This window comes from Lutra lutra, chromosome 2, assembly GCF_902655055.1.
Source record: "Lutra lutra chromosome 2, mLutLut1.2, whole genome shotgun sequence".
In the NCBI taxonomy this organism is placed as follows: domain Eukaryota; kingdom Metazoa; phylum Chordata; class Mammalia; order Carnivora; family Mustelidae; genus Lutra; species Lutra lutra.
The window spans coordinates 28,255,685-28,270,061 of NC_062279.1; the positions used below are offsets into that span (position 1 = coordinate 28,255,685).

The 14,377-nt window shown below is 42.4% G+C and overlaps 1 protein-coding gene across 3 annotated transcripts in view; it reads left to right on the forward strand.

The window, feature by feature from the left end:
* Nucleotides 1-14,377, forward strand: part of FAT1 (FAT atypical cadherin 1) — a 126,582-nt gene that overhangs the window by 88,848 nt on the left and 23,357 nt on the right. For all 3 annotated transcript variants that reach the window (XM_047716675.1, XM_047716690.1, XM_047716684.1), the window contains exons 8-12: nt 415-690; nt 816-1,026; nt 6,235-10,302; nt 10,866-11,062; nt 13,499-13,652. In XM_047716675.1, the coding sequence (XP_047572631.1) occupies nt 415-690; nt 816-1,026; nt 6,235-10,302; nt 10,866-11,062; nt 13,499-13,652 (4,906 nt within the window). The remainder of the gene's footprint in view (nt 1-414; nt 691-815; nt 1,027-6,234; nt 10,303-10,865; nt 11,063-13,498; nt 13,653-14,377) is intronic.

The window sequence follows — 14,377 nt, forward strand, 5'->3', positions numbered from 1 at the left end:
TAGTTGCAGATTCAGATCTGATAGAGGAAATGATCTTCTGTAAATCCTGCTGAAGTAAATTCTCTGTTATCCTGACATGAGTGCTCTAGAAATCTCTCTCCTGTGGAGACCTGAGAGAAATGAAGTGTGCAGTCAGAAAGAAGTGTGTGAAAGATGTTACATTTGCCCTTCAAAGTTAGTTTCAAGAAATTAGAAAGGTCTTCATTATCTTACTGATCTGGGTAATATATCAATGGAAAATTTTAAAGATTTTTTTTATTCTAGATTTTTGTCTCTTTTATTTCTCATTGTTTCATTTTGCTAAAAAAATGGTTTTTTTTCAATGTGCATCTCATGTTTCCCCTTGATTCTGTAAATAATAAAATATCACAGTTAAGGATATTACTGTAATGTGAGTCTTTATGTCCTTAATAGGTATTCATCAAAGTAATAGATACAAATGACCACCGTCCTCAGTTTTCTACATCAAAGTATGAAGTTGTTATTCCTGAAGACACAGTGCCAGAAACAGAAATTTTGCAAATCAGTGCGATGGATAAGGATGAGAAAAACAAGCTGATCTATACTCTGCAGAGCAGCATTGATCCACTGAGTCTCAAGAAATTTCGTCTTGACCCTGCAACGGGCTCTCTCTCAACTTCTGAAACACTTGATCATGAAGCCATCCACCAGCACGTTCTTACAGTCATGGTATGGCTTTCTGCTCATCCGTTGGCCACCGTTTGTTTTCTGAAGGGTTTCACGTCTTTCCGAGTGATCTTTAATCAATGACCGGGAAACCTCCGACAGCGCTGATAACCTATTGATTCTTTCAGGTGCGGGATCAAGATGTCCCTGTAAAGCGAAACTTTGCACGGATTGTTGTGAACGTCAGCGACACAAACGACCACGCCCCCTGGTTCACGAGTTCCTCCTATGAAGGGCGGGTTTATGAATCAGCGGCTGTCGGCTCAGTTGTGTTGCAGGTTACAGCTCTGGACAAGGACAAAGGGAAGAATGCTGAAGTGTTGTATTCGATCGAATCAGGTATTTTTGGAGCACTCAGTAGATTAAAAAGTACATTTATTTTCTAAAACTAGTTCTATGTGTAGAAACATTTGTGTATTGCTGTAAAAGTTGCTTAAATTAATCTTTAGCTACCATTTTTCATGTTAGGAGAAAGAATACCTTTTTTTAAGCTTTTAACTCAAGAGAAAGCAAAAAGTCTTATGTTAAATAAAAAGGTTCACATTATTAGCATAGTTCAAGGCTCTGAGAAGTTCCAGAGTGAAGAAAACTGTATTTGATTCAATTCAATATTTCCACAATTTTTTTTAACCATACAACATTTTCCTTCATAATACTTGTTAACTGTGAAACACTCTTAAGAAACCACTGGCTTCAGTGATTTCACTTTTAGTCAGAGCATTTTCTCTTGGGGATAGTAGGAATTTCCACGGCAGAGTGCTGGGTGTCGTGCCTCCACTGCCCCTGCCAGGTTTAGCTTTTCTGCCCCTTTCACCCTCTGAATCTTTAACAGTTTAGTTTCGTTCATGGAATTGGGTTGTTATGTAGGCCCCCAAGGTTGAGATGTTGAAAAGCCCAACGAGTCTTCTGGAGACCTGGGCAAGGAAGGCCTTGAACATTTCTTCTTCATATGATCGGGCAAGAGATCCAGAGTTGCTGGTAGATACAAAGAGGATCAAAGTAAAATGTTTTGTTCTCTCTTATCTTTTATGATGCTATTCATAGTCTTTCCTCTACTCATTCCATGTACTGATGAAGCCTGTTTTCTGTGTCAAGTGCCATGCTAGGAGTGGGATGTAGGTAGAGGCCATCATTGGTCCCCAGTTGTATATGTTCATGCAAAAAGGAAGCTTCTGATTGAAATAGGGATCTGCTTTAGAGCATATGATTTGTACAGTCAGAATTCAGTTTGTTTGGGGACCTTCCCTATTTGTGCCACATGCTGTGAGTATGTGATGAAGGATCAAGAAGCCTGCTTCCATTTTTCCATGTTTCTCAAGGTAATCGTTAGTACAAAGAATATAGTCTCTCTCATTCTTTTGTCTTTACAATGATTTTAGAATATCATGCACTTAACTTGATTTGCGTAAGTCCATTTCTCTGCATATTTAAAAATTGTGCCTTTCCCAGCCATTAGAATTGGTAGAGGCATCAATTCTAGGTCATATAGTCAAAACCTGAGCATGGAGAGTAATTAAAAAAAAAAACAATCGATGTTTTATGTGACTAAACTATTTTTATTTCTTAATACATTTGAAGCCTCATTTGTTTCACTGAAAACAACCAAATTTAGTCAATTACAAAATAAGATTTTCTGTACTCCCCTGGCGTTCAGGATTCAAATGTAGTATAGTTAGCGCCTTAAACAAATATGCAGGTTTTTCCACTGCTTTAGAAATTTAGCTGTTAAAAAAAACAGTGCATTCCATTTGTGCATGCCTGAGCCGTTCAGCAAAATAATTTTCTCGCAGACAAACTGCCTGGGTTTGTGTAGGAGAAAATGTTAAACTTTCCCCTTAGCTTTCACATAATTTTCAACAACTGGTGGTTAAAATATGATTGTTGGTGCCTGACTGAAGGCATGTGCATTCTTGAAATGCTTGTAATGACTGACGGGATTAGTAATTTGGTATTCCAAGAATGGAACTCTATCTCCCCTCAAAGAATAGATGATACCAAGGACCTATTTCAATACAGAATTTGGACTCCTAAGAAGATAATCTTTATAGATTTGGTAATACAAAAAGCATTTGTAGGCAGCAGCTAGGTACCATTAAAATGCAGAAGCGTGTGTATGTGAATCTGTTGGAATATTAGGAAATGTAAAATGGTCGTACCTCCTTTCATTTACGTTACTTATATTCACCTGCTTCTCATTTATGTCAGATTACATTTCGTAAAGTTCAAAAAACTAGTTATAGATTCAGGCTGTAGCACTGCATGTTTAATTAGCAGCAATTTATTGAGCAAAGAATTTGGTCTGATTAGGAGTCTTTAGGGAAAAGAATTAATTAAAGGATATTTTCCGTAACAATTGACTTGTGAGTTTAGAGACAATCAGGGCCATACTCTGGATTGTTTGGTGTTTTGTTTTTTTTTTTAAAGTAGATTATTGTAACTTCAAAACTGTCACAATGCCTGGAAATAAAAGACAGTAATTGAACTTAATAACTAGAATTGATTTCCTTCCCCAAACTTAGGTTAAATATAATTGCAACAGAAACTGGAGGTTTCCCACTCGAGGCCGCCAGTGGTCAGGCAGGGAGCACTTTACTGAACATCCGCCGCGTGTGCCCAGCGGGGAGAAATGGACTTCTGCGCACAGCTCTGACATGCCCTTTGGGGTGTATGTGTGTAATACAGTCCTTGCTAATGAGTACAGATTCACATGTTTGGATAATCGCCATCTTCAAACAGAACAATCTAGGCTATTTAGAAATCACCAGTATCTCCAGCTAAAGTGAACGCCTAAGCCCCCAAGCTGGTACAGACTCTGCTGCTTGCACTGTGAGTTCCCTCACAAATACTGCATGTATGTCTCGGTATCTGATGTGTGTAGCTGTTACTAGGTCAGACAGGGGTATGCGTAAGCCACTCAGCAGCCCATCGTGTTCTGCCACAGGAACATGTTGCTTGCCCATCCGCAAACCCGAGGAGTTCTGCCACAGTGGAGATGTATGTAGGAGCTGTCTGCTAATTGACTGCCTGGGTTCCTGTTTAGCCTCTTGTTAAGATAATACTCCAGGTAGTAATGTTCCTGAATTTTACATGCTGGTAAAAATTTCTCAGGAATTTCTGATTAGTAGACATTTCTTTTGTTAATACTTTCAACTGTAGTGCTTAATCTAACAAGTGGTTGCTGGTGATGATAGAAGTAAAACGCAGAAAAACAAAATCAGATAAAAATAGTGCCTTATTATCTTTCCATACAACAAATTCAACACTTACCGAGTGTCTCCTATGTGTCAGGCATTTTTCTAAGCACAGATGATAAATAGTGAGTAAAACAAGCCATGCTTAAATGGGGACTTATGTTCTAGAGGGAGAATGGATAAGAAGGTTGCTATATGTGCTATAAAGAAAAGAAGAGGGTATGGGGGCAGAAACAGCCGTTCTGATTATGGAGGAAACAGGAGGCTTCACCATCGCATTCTCTAAGCAGAGGAACATTTGGGTAAAACTTGAATAAATGAATGAATGAAGAGGCAATGAGAATAGGTAGGGAAGACAGTTCCAGAAAGGACCCCCAAATACAGTCATGCTGCAATGAGCACGTGTTTTCCCGGTTGAGGAGTGAGGAGCCAGCAAGGCTGGAGGGCAGCGAGCACTTTGTGCGGAAGGTGGCGAGTTCTAACGCCGCCGGCTTGCTTTCTGCTCTGGAGGGCCTTGCGTGTTTGAAGCTTTAAGGTTTCACTGTATAAAATAAGAGAAAGGGATGAGATGATTAAATGTAAACTGTGGTAGGTTGGCTGCTATTAGTACAGATATAGGATAGCCTGAGGGGTGCGGGTGAAAACCGTCATCCACAGGTTTTCATGGTGACCCTTCCAGTCCCAGGCAACCGGTCATGGTTTTGAAAGACGGGGTGATGCCCACATAGGAGGAAAGAGGTCCTTGGAGTTTCGATGACTGGCTAAAGCACAATGTGAGAATCTGGGATTGTTGATTCATAAATGCAGACAGGAAGTAATTAGGGGTCTGCGAGGCGTGGTAGAGGCAGTGTGACCCCATTTGTGCATGAGGGTTCAGCTTGGAACTTGGGGGCCTGGAGACAGCCCGGGCCTCTGCTGTGTTGCAGACTGTGGTGCCTAGACGCGGAGCCAGGCAGGCTTAATGAAAACCAGACTGGATCTGGCCTCAGAAAAAATGGTATCATAGATTTTTGTAAAACATGTTAAAAGAAGGAAATGAAGGCTATAGAGGAAGTGTTGACTAGCAGTGATGTGGGGAAAGGGGTGCTCGGTCAATCTCCTGGTTTGCACATCACTCGGTAAGTCGTTCTGGCCTCTGAAATGTACCCCACACAGTTGCAAACCTAGAGGAAAACAGAACTTAAAAAGGCAGTTAAGGGGCAAGTCAGCTTTGTTGTGGGGAAGTGTAATAGTTCATCTGGGTAAAATAAATGCAGTTCTGTGGCTAGGATAATGGATTCTGGACTCTGGTGTGAAACAGAAAAGGGATGAAGTGTGGGTGGATGGATCAATCTGAGGACCCCACAGCACTGCCTGAATCTATCCAGAGATGTAAACTACTAAACTTCAGTAAACTGCTGGTGTCTCCAGAAAGATTTCAGTGATGATACAAAACCGGGAACTGTTATGGAATTGCATTTGAAGCTAAATATATGTATACAGTATAGCTGGAAAAGGTCCAAAGAGAAGCAAGGAACACAGTCTGTTTTGCCCGGGGCGGGGGTGGGGGGGTTCGTTCTCTTAGCACTACTGATACTTGGGAGTAAAAAATCCTTTCTTATGGGAGCTGTCCATGCCTTGTAGGATGTTTAACAGCATCCCTGGTCTCTACTCAGCGGGTGTTAGCAGCACACTCTAGGTAGTGATAACCGAAAATGTGTCTAGACATGGCTGCCTGTCCATCTAGGCGAGATCGCCCCCAGTAGAGAGAACCAGGGACACAGAGGGCAGATTCACCTGAATAAGATTAAAAAGGGAGTATGACTGAAATCTTTGAAGCTTGCCTAGTGGGGCAGATTATACACAAGGTAATTCATCAATTCCCTGAATATTTAAAATAAGGGACAACTCTCTTGAAGCTTGTTAAAGTTTCTTAGTGAATTGATGTCTTCCCTTTCATAATGAATAAGAATCTTGAGAACTTAAAGGCGATAAAAGCTGAAACCAGAAGTATGTTCCAAAGGGTTTTTTCGGGACTGGTGGAAAATTCTTACCTTACCTTACAAAAGGACAACCATATGTTCCACAACTAGTATCTGGCTCAACCAATAACAAGTGAGTTCTGGCTTTAGGTTATAGAGTAATCTTTCTTCTGTTTCTTGCTTTTCATGCTTATGGACAAAACTCGGAAAAATCTACTGTATTATAGGTGGCTAAAAATGAATGAGTTCCATTCAAATGTTGATAACCCCTGAATTTCTGTTTCATTTTAGAATATCACTTCTGAGGATAGCTTTATCTCTGTATCTCCAACTGTGACTTGTATTGGTCCTTATATTTTTCTCTAACGTGTTTTTTTTTCACCCCGCCCCCCCAGGAAATATTGGAAATTCTTTCACAATTGATCCCATCTTGGGCTCTATAAAAACTGCCAAAGAGTTAGATCGAAACAGCCAAGTGGAATATGACTTAATGGTAAAAGCTACAGATCAAGGCAATCCACCTATGAGTGAAATAACTTCTGTGCATATCTTTGTCACAATTGCGGACAATGCCCCTCCTAAGTTTACATCAAAAGACTATTCTGTGGAAATCAGTGAAACTGTCAGCCTTGGGAGTTTCGTTGGGATGGTCACAGCCCACAGTCAGTCATCGGTGGTGTATGAAATAAAAGATGGAAATGTAGCCGATGCTTTTGATATTAATCCACATTCTGGAAGTATCATCACTCAGAAAGCCCTGGATTTTGAAACTTTGCCCATTTACACATTGATCATCCAAGGAACTAACATGGCTGGTTTGTCTACTAACACAACTGTTCGGGTGCACCTGCAAGATGAAAATGACAACTTGCCCATCTTTATTCAGGCAGAGTATACGGGACTCGTTAGTGAATCAGCTTCAATCAACAGTGTGGTGCTAACTGACAAGAACATCCCGTTAGTGATTCGAGCAACCGATGCTGATAAAGAATCCAATGCTTTGCTTGTTTATCACATTGTTGAACCGTCTGTACACAAATACTTTGCTATTGATTCTAGCACCGGTGCTATTCATACCATGCTGAGTTTGGACTATGAAGAAACAAGTACTTTCCACTTTACCGTACAAGTGCACGACATGGGTACACCGCGTTTATTTGCTGCGTATGCGGCTAACGTGACCATCCGTGTAATCGACATTAATGATTGCCCTCCTGTGTTCTCCAAATCACTATATGAAGCATCTGTCTTGCTGCCAACATACAGAGGAGTCAGAGTCATCACAGTAAATGCCACAGATGCCGATTCGAGTGCGTTCTCACAGTTGATGTACTCCATCACTGAAGGCAACATTGGGGAGAAGTTTTCTATGGACCACCAGACAGGGACTATAACTGTACAGAACACAACTCAGTTAAGGAGCCGGTACGAGTTAACCGTGAGAGCTTCTGATGGCAGATTTGTAAGCTTTACCTCTGTGAAAATTAACGTGAAAGAAAGCAAAGAAAGCCAACTAAAGTTTACCCAGGATTTCTACTCCGCAGTAGTGAAAGAGAATTCCACTGAAGCCAGAACGTTAGCTGTCATTACTGCCATTGGGAACCCAATCAATGAGCCCTTGTTTTATCAGATCCTCAACCCAGACCGCAGATTCAAGATAAGCCGGACTTCAGGTGTGCTGTCAACCACAGGCATACCATTCGATCGCGAGCAGCAGGAGGCATTTGATGTGGTGGTAGAAGTGACCCAAGAACAGAAGCCTTTGGTAGTGGCCCACGTCGTCGTCAAGGTCACCATAGAAGATCAGAACGACAATGCACCAGTGTTTGTGAACCTCCCTTACTATGCCGTTGTCAAAGTGGACACCGTGGTGGGCCACGTGATTCGCTACGTTACCGCCGTGGACCGAGACAGCGGCAGAAATGGGGAGGTGAATTACTACCTGAAGGAGCACCATGAACATTTTCAGATTGGAGCCTCAGGCGAAATTTCACTGAAAAAGCAATTTGAACCTGACACTTTAAATAAAGAATACCTCATCACAGTGGTCGCAAAAGATGGAGGGAGCCCAGCCTTTTCCGCTGAAGTGATCGTGCCCATCACTGTTATGAATAAAGCCATGCCTGTGTTTGAGAAACCCTTCTACAGCGCCGAGGTGCCAGAGAACATCCAGCTGCACAGTCCGGTCGTCCACGTACAAGCCAACAGTCCTGAAGGCTTGAAAGTGTTCTACAGCATCGCTGATGGAGATCCCTTCAGCCAGTTTACCATTAATTTCAACACCGGGGTCCTAAATGTTGTAGCTCCTCTGGATTTTGAGTCACACCCAGCGTATAAGCTGAGCATCCGAGCGACTGACTCCCTGACCGGCGCCCATGCCGAGGTGTTTGTCGACATCATCGTGGAAGACGTCAATGATAACGCTCCTGTCTTTAGTCAGCAGGCTTACGCCACAGCACTGTCGGAGGCATCCGTCATCGGCACGTCTGTCGTTCAAGTCAGAGCGACCGATTCAGATTCCGAACCCAACAGAGGAATTTCCTACCACATGTTTGGGAATCACAGCAGAAGCCATGATCATTTCCACATCGACAGCAGCACTGGCCTCATTTCACTTGTCAGGACTTTGGATTATGAGCAGTTCCAGCAGCACAGGATTTTTGTGAGGGCTGTGGATAGTGGCATGCCCCCCCTGAGCAGTGATGTGATCGTCACCGTGGAGGTCACAGACCTCAACGATAATCCACCGCTGTTTGACCAGCAGATTTATGAAGCCAGAATTAGCGAGCATGCCAGCCACGGGCATTTCGTGGCCTGTGTCAAAGCCTATGACGCAGACAGTTCAGACGTAGACAAGTTGGACTATTCCATTCTGTCTGGCAACGACCAGAAGAATTTTGTCATGGACAGTGAGACAGGGATCATCACACTCTCAAACCTGCGCCGGCACACCTTGAAGCCATTTTACAGTCTTAACGTTTCTGTTTCCGATGGAGTTTTTAGGGGTTCAGCTCAGGTTCACGTAACTGTAATTGGAGGCAATCTGCACAGCCCTGTTTTCCTTCAGAGTGAATATGAAGTGGAGTTAGCTGAAAATGCTCCCTTACACACCCTGGTGATTGAGGTCAAAGCAACTGATGAGGATTCTGGTATTTACGGTCACATTACTTACCATATTGTCAATGACTTTGCCAAAGACAGATTTTACACCAATGAGAGAGGACAGATATTTACTCTGGAGAAACTCGATCGAGAAACCCCAGCGGAGAAAGTGATCTCGGTTCGTTTAATGGCTAAGGATTCTGGAGGAAAGGTTGCCTTCTGCACCATTAACGTCATCCTTACAGATGACAATGACAATGCACCTCAGTTTCGAGCAACCAGGTATGAAGTGGACATTGGCTCCAGTGCTCCCAAAGGGACATCAGTCATTAAAGTTCTTGCAAGTGATGCTGATGAGGGATCCAATGCTGATGTCACCTATGCCATCGAAGCAGATTCTGAAAGTGTCAAAGAGAATTTGGAAATTAACAAACTGTCTGGTGTAATAACTACAAAAGAAAGCTTAATTGGCTTGGAAAATGAGTTCTTCACTTTCTTCGTAAGAGCTGTGGATAGTGGGTCTCCATCCAGAGAATCTGTTGTCCCCGTCTATGTGAAAATACTTCCACCAGAAATACAACTTCCAAAATTTTCAGAGCCATTTTATACCTACACGGTTTCAGAAGACATGCCTATTGGGACAGAGATCGATCTCATCCGAGCAGAACATAGTGGGACCATTCTTTACAGCCTAATCAAAGGGAATACTCCCGAAAGTAACAGGGATGAGTTCTTTGTGATCGACAGGCAGAGTGGCAGACTGAAACTGGAGAAGAGTCTTGATCATGAGACAACTAAGTGGTACCAGTTTTCTGTACTTGCCAAGTGCACTCATGAGGACTACGAAGTGGTGGCTTCTGTGGATATCAGCATCCAAGTGAAAGATGCCAATGATAACAGCCCTGTGTTAGAGTCAAACCCGTATGAGGCATTTATTGTTGAAAACCTGCCAGGGGGAAGTAGAGTCATCCAGATCCGGGCATCCGATCTTGATTCGGGAACCAACGGCCAAGTCATGTACAGTCTAGATCAGTCACAAAGTGTGGAAGTCATCGAATCTTTTGCCATTAATGTGGACACAGGCTGGATTACGACCCTGAAGGAACTTGACCATGAGAAGAGAGGCAATTACCAGATTCAAGTGGTTGCCTCAGATCATGGTGAGAAGGTTCAGCTGTCCTCCACAGCCATTGTGGATGTTACAGTCACTGACGTCAATGACAGCCCCCCGCGGTTCACAGCAGAGATTTATAAGGGGACTGTGAGTGAAGATGATCCCCCAGGCGGTGTCATTGCCATCTTAAGTACCATGGATGCTGATTCTGAGGAGATTAACAGACAAGTTACATATTACATCACAGGTAAAATATTTAAATGCGAGGGTGTAAGTTAAAAATAAATTGTGCTAGAGGTATACATTTTGAAGTGCATGTTTTGGGAAAATGGGGGAGTTAAGAGGATGATTTTAGTAACGTTATATCTGAAATAAGTAGAAATAACATCTGTTAAGCTACATTTCAAGTTCTCTGCCTGAGGAAAGTGAATACTTGTTCCATTTGACTGTTTTTGATTTTTATGATTCATTCTGTTGAATTAGCATATGACAAATACATTATAATTAACTATAGTTTCAACATAGGCTGAAGTATTGTTTAGTAGGCTTTACATTTTACTTAGCTCTATACTGTGTTTCAGTACACATTTTAATGCCTTGATTTGGGGAGGGGGTGGTAAGTCAGAAACAATATACCAAATTTAAATGTAATAGTTTGGGTTTTTTTTAAAGTAATTCTTGTAACAATGTAAAAATTCTTGTTATAATGTATAACATTATATATGTTTTGAGCAGTTTATTTCTCCTGTTAATTAGATCTTTCCTTATTTCAATAAACTTGACTGTCCTTTTCTTCCATTGATTTAATAGGAGGAGATCCTTTGGGACAGTTTGCTATTGAAAACATACAGAATGAATGGAAGGTCTATGTGAAGAAACCTCTAGACAGGGAAAAAAGGGACAATTATCTTCTGACCATCACAGCAACTGATGGGACGTTCTCATCCAAAGCCATAGTTGAAGTGAAAGTTCTTGATGCAAATGACAACAGTCCAGTCTGTGAAAAGGTGGGCTGTTCTTTCTATATTATGAATTTCTATATTATGATTCCTTGTTCACTCTCTGAGTAGGACTGTCATGGGATGCTGGGGGTGATTCAGATGCGTTTCATATTATAACCTCTTACTGTTTAAGCGGAGGTGAGTGTTCAGTGAAGCAGGAGTTGGAGTGGCTCTGGAACTCTTTGGGGGAATGCTAAGTCGTTTAAAAATCTCATTCAAAAACACTGTAAATCATGGGCAGGATCACAGTTTAACTCTAAACAAGCTCTGAGAAATTTTCATTCCCTTTCTTGCGGGATGCGATTATTCTGGGGAGACACCCGAGCAGTAGTTCATCTGCAAAGCTCCATCTTGCTTTCACAAGTTGGTTTTGGGCGGCACCTGCTCTCACACACACCTGAGAAAACGAAGAGGCAAATGAGGGTTTTCCTACAGCAGTAGAGCCCATTGACTTAGCAGAACAAATACACCAGAGAGGAGCTGCTCCCGTCCGGGACCATGGGGGAGGCCTGGAGCGGCCATGCTCCCTGTAGCTGGGGAAGGAGCAGCCCCTCAGGCTTGGGGACGTGGTGCTCAGATAAGCAAGGGGATCGGGACTCAGCCCCCGTTTGTACTTGGAAGGTGGCAAGGACGTGAAGGAAGAGTTCCTTAAAGACGATGAGTTTTTTGGGATCAGGTGCACGTAGTTGATGGGTGGGAGGGTAGGAAGAGGGGGCCGAGGGAGAGAAAGGACAAGCCGGTGTCCTTGGTGCTGCCCGGGTGGGACAGCAGAGCAGATGTGTCGGATCAGGATTGACTCTGCTATTTGCTACAAGAAGAGGGAGAAAGACCAAAGATACAGCATAGGGTGGCATTGGTCTAAGAGGAAGCGTGTTGTGTCCAGGTCAGACTTGGTGTGAGGTAACGGGACACTCTGGAATAGGTTTTGTAGACGCTGAGAGAGACGGCAAGACTGAAGATGGGGACTCGGGACAGATGTAAACTTGGCAGTTTCTACCATGAACTAACGTTGGAATCCACTGGAGAAGATAATAACAAAAAGGGACAGAGAGTCCGCAGGGGTATTTCCTGGGGAGAGGGGAGGAGGAAGCAGAGGCGAGTGGAGGGGACCATACCAGGGCAGTGTTACTGAGAGCGCAGGCGGGGAGGATTTTTAGGAGGCAGGACAGCGAATGGAGGTTTGGTGGCCAAGCAGATGAGGGAGATGTGGAACGGGACTTTGGGACTCAGAGATTGGCTTGGAGACCATGGGCTCTGTATCCTAATGTGGATGGATGCCAGACTACAGAGAGGGTGTGTGTGAACACACACACACGGATTTGGCCAGCGAAGAAAGAGGGGAGTCTGAGGAAGGATGAAGAGTGGTAGATAAAGGGAAGGCTGGGGGAGTGAGGGACAGTGGTCTTGAAGAGGGACAGAAGAGCTGGGGCAGTGTCGCAGCAGTGGAAGGGGACGGAGCCATTCTCCAGAAAGTACAGTGCCGTCAGGAGGGAAGGGAGCTCCAGAGGAATGAAGAGTTCAATCCACATGCAGACTTTCTGGCAGCAGCGTTTTGCGTGGGTTGGTGGCGGAGGAGTGGAGGATGTCTGTGTGTCTTACAGAAAATAAATGTGTTTTGCTTGCTTGTCTCTCTTTTTTTTTTTTTTTAAATATTTGGCATATTATTTGGATACAATGCCTTGTCATCTTTGGGAATAATAAAATTAGGACATTAGATCATTTGAAATCATCAGTATTGCAAAATATCCTGTTTCATGAGCCATAAAATGTCGTTTACCTAAAACTGAGCTCACAGTAAGAGAGAAAAGTCCAAAAAATCTTAACCTGTTTGTCTTATGTTTTGGTTTATGGCAGAAGTTTCTGATTAATTGGAAGAGGAACTAACCGTTGATTATGTTAGAGTTCGGTCAGCTGGGAAGGGAGGGGGTGGAGGAGAAGAGCCCCAGACCCCCCGCCCCCCCACCCCCAGGACCTTGGGGATTCTCTGTTTTCTCTCGAGACATGGGGATCACTGGTGTCTCAACTGCAATTATAGCTGGTCATGTGTTGGGAACGATTGCAACTAATGAATTTCCTGTATTGAAAAGTAGACATGATGTAACAGGCACTTACTCTACAGTTTTTGGATAAATATGGAATACTACTTGTTTTCTTACAAGAACTTAAGTTGAACACGAACCCAACTCAGAGATGTCAAGTATTCAGATTTCTGTGCGTAAATGTCGGGTTAGAGTCTCTCAGTGAGAGAGAGGAGTTACTTGTTACACGACTCTGTTTTGTTTTAAAAGAAAAATAGTTTTCAAAGCTCCTTGGATTTTAAATTCCGTCATGTCCCATGTTTTCTGTGACCAAAGTTAAATGATTTTTTTTTCCGTTATTCCCTTGGCAGTCATATTAACCCTTCATGTTTTATGTTCACGACATTACTTAAAATTGTTGTAGACTTTATACTCGGACACGATTCCGGAAGACGCCTTTCCTGGGAAGCTGATCCTGCAGGTGTCTGCTACAGATGCGGACATCCGCTCCAATGCGGAAATGACTTACACGTTGTTTGGTCCAGGCGCAGAAAAATTCAAACTAAATCCAGACACAGGTAAAGACGGGGCTTTGCAAAATTAACTATGTTCCAGTAAAGTCATCTCATATATGTGGGTGGTTTTAGGTCCCATGTAAAATTTGAAATTACATTCTGTTCCTATAAAATGTACTCTGATACTACAAAATTGGCATCTTTTAGAAATCTACACAGCAATGTGCTGTGTAAAATTTGAGATAAAAAATTTAAAAAAGATTAAAAAAAATTAACAACATCACCTACTTGAACCAAGGATTTAAAATTGAGATTAGTATCAACTTCTTTTTTTAAAAAATAGTTCAAAAATTTAAGTATCTCTCAAACTTTCTGCTTTATTTTGTTGTATATAGTTTGTTTTCTGCAATTCGTGGGCATAAATTATTTAGCATACTCCTTAAAATGATTAGTAGTATTCTATTTGTATTTAAATCTTTAAAACTGTTTACCCTCTTATAATTTGTATTTTGTTAAAATTACAGTTTTCTGGCAGCTTCCCCCGCCCCAGAACTAATTGTAAACATATGAAGCTATGAGTCAGTTTAAAAATATTTTAGATTTGGTAAATTAAGTAGTGCTTTTTTTTCTTCTTCTTCTGTTTTTGTGATATTATGTATAATCTGAGAGGCACTGGCCTCAAAATCTTTGTGCGTTGAAGAGCTGGCAGCTGGCAGGGTCTGGAAACCTAGCTCTCCCTGGGCTCCTGCAGTTGTTGACTCCTGTCACTGATACCACTGTGCCTCCCC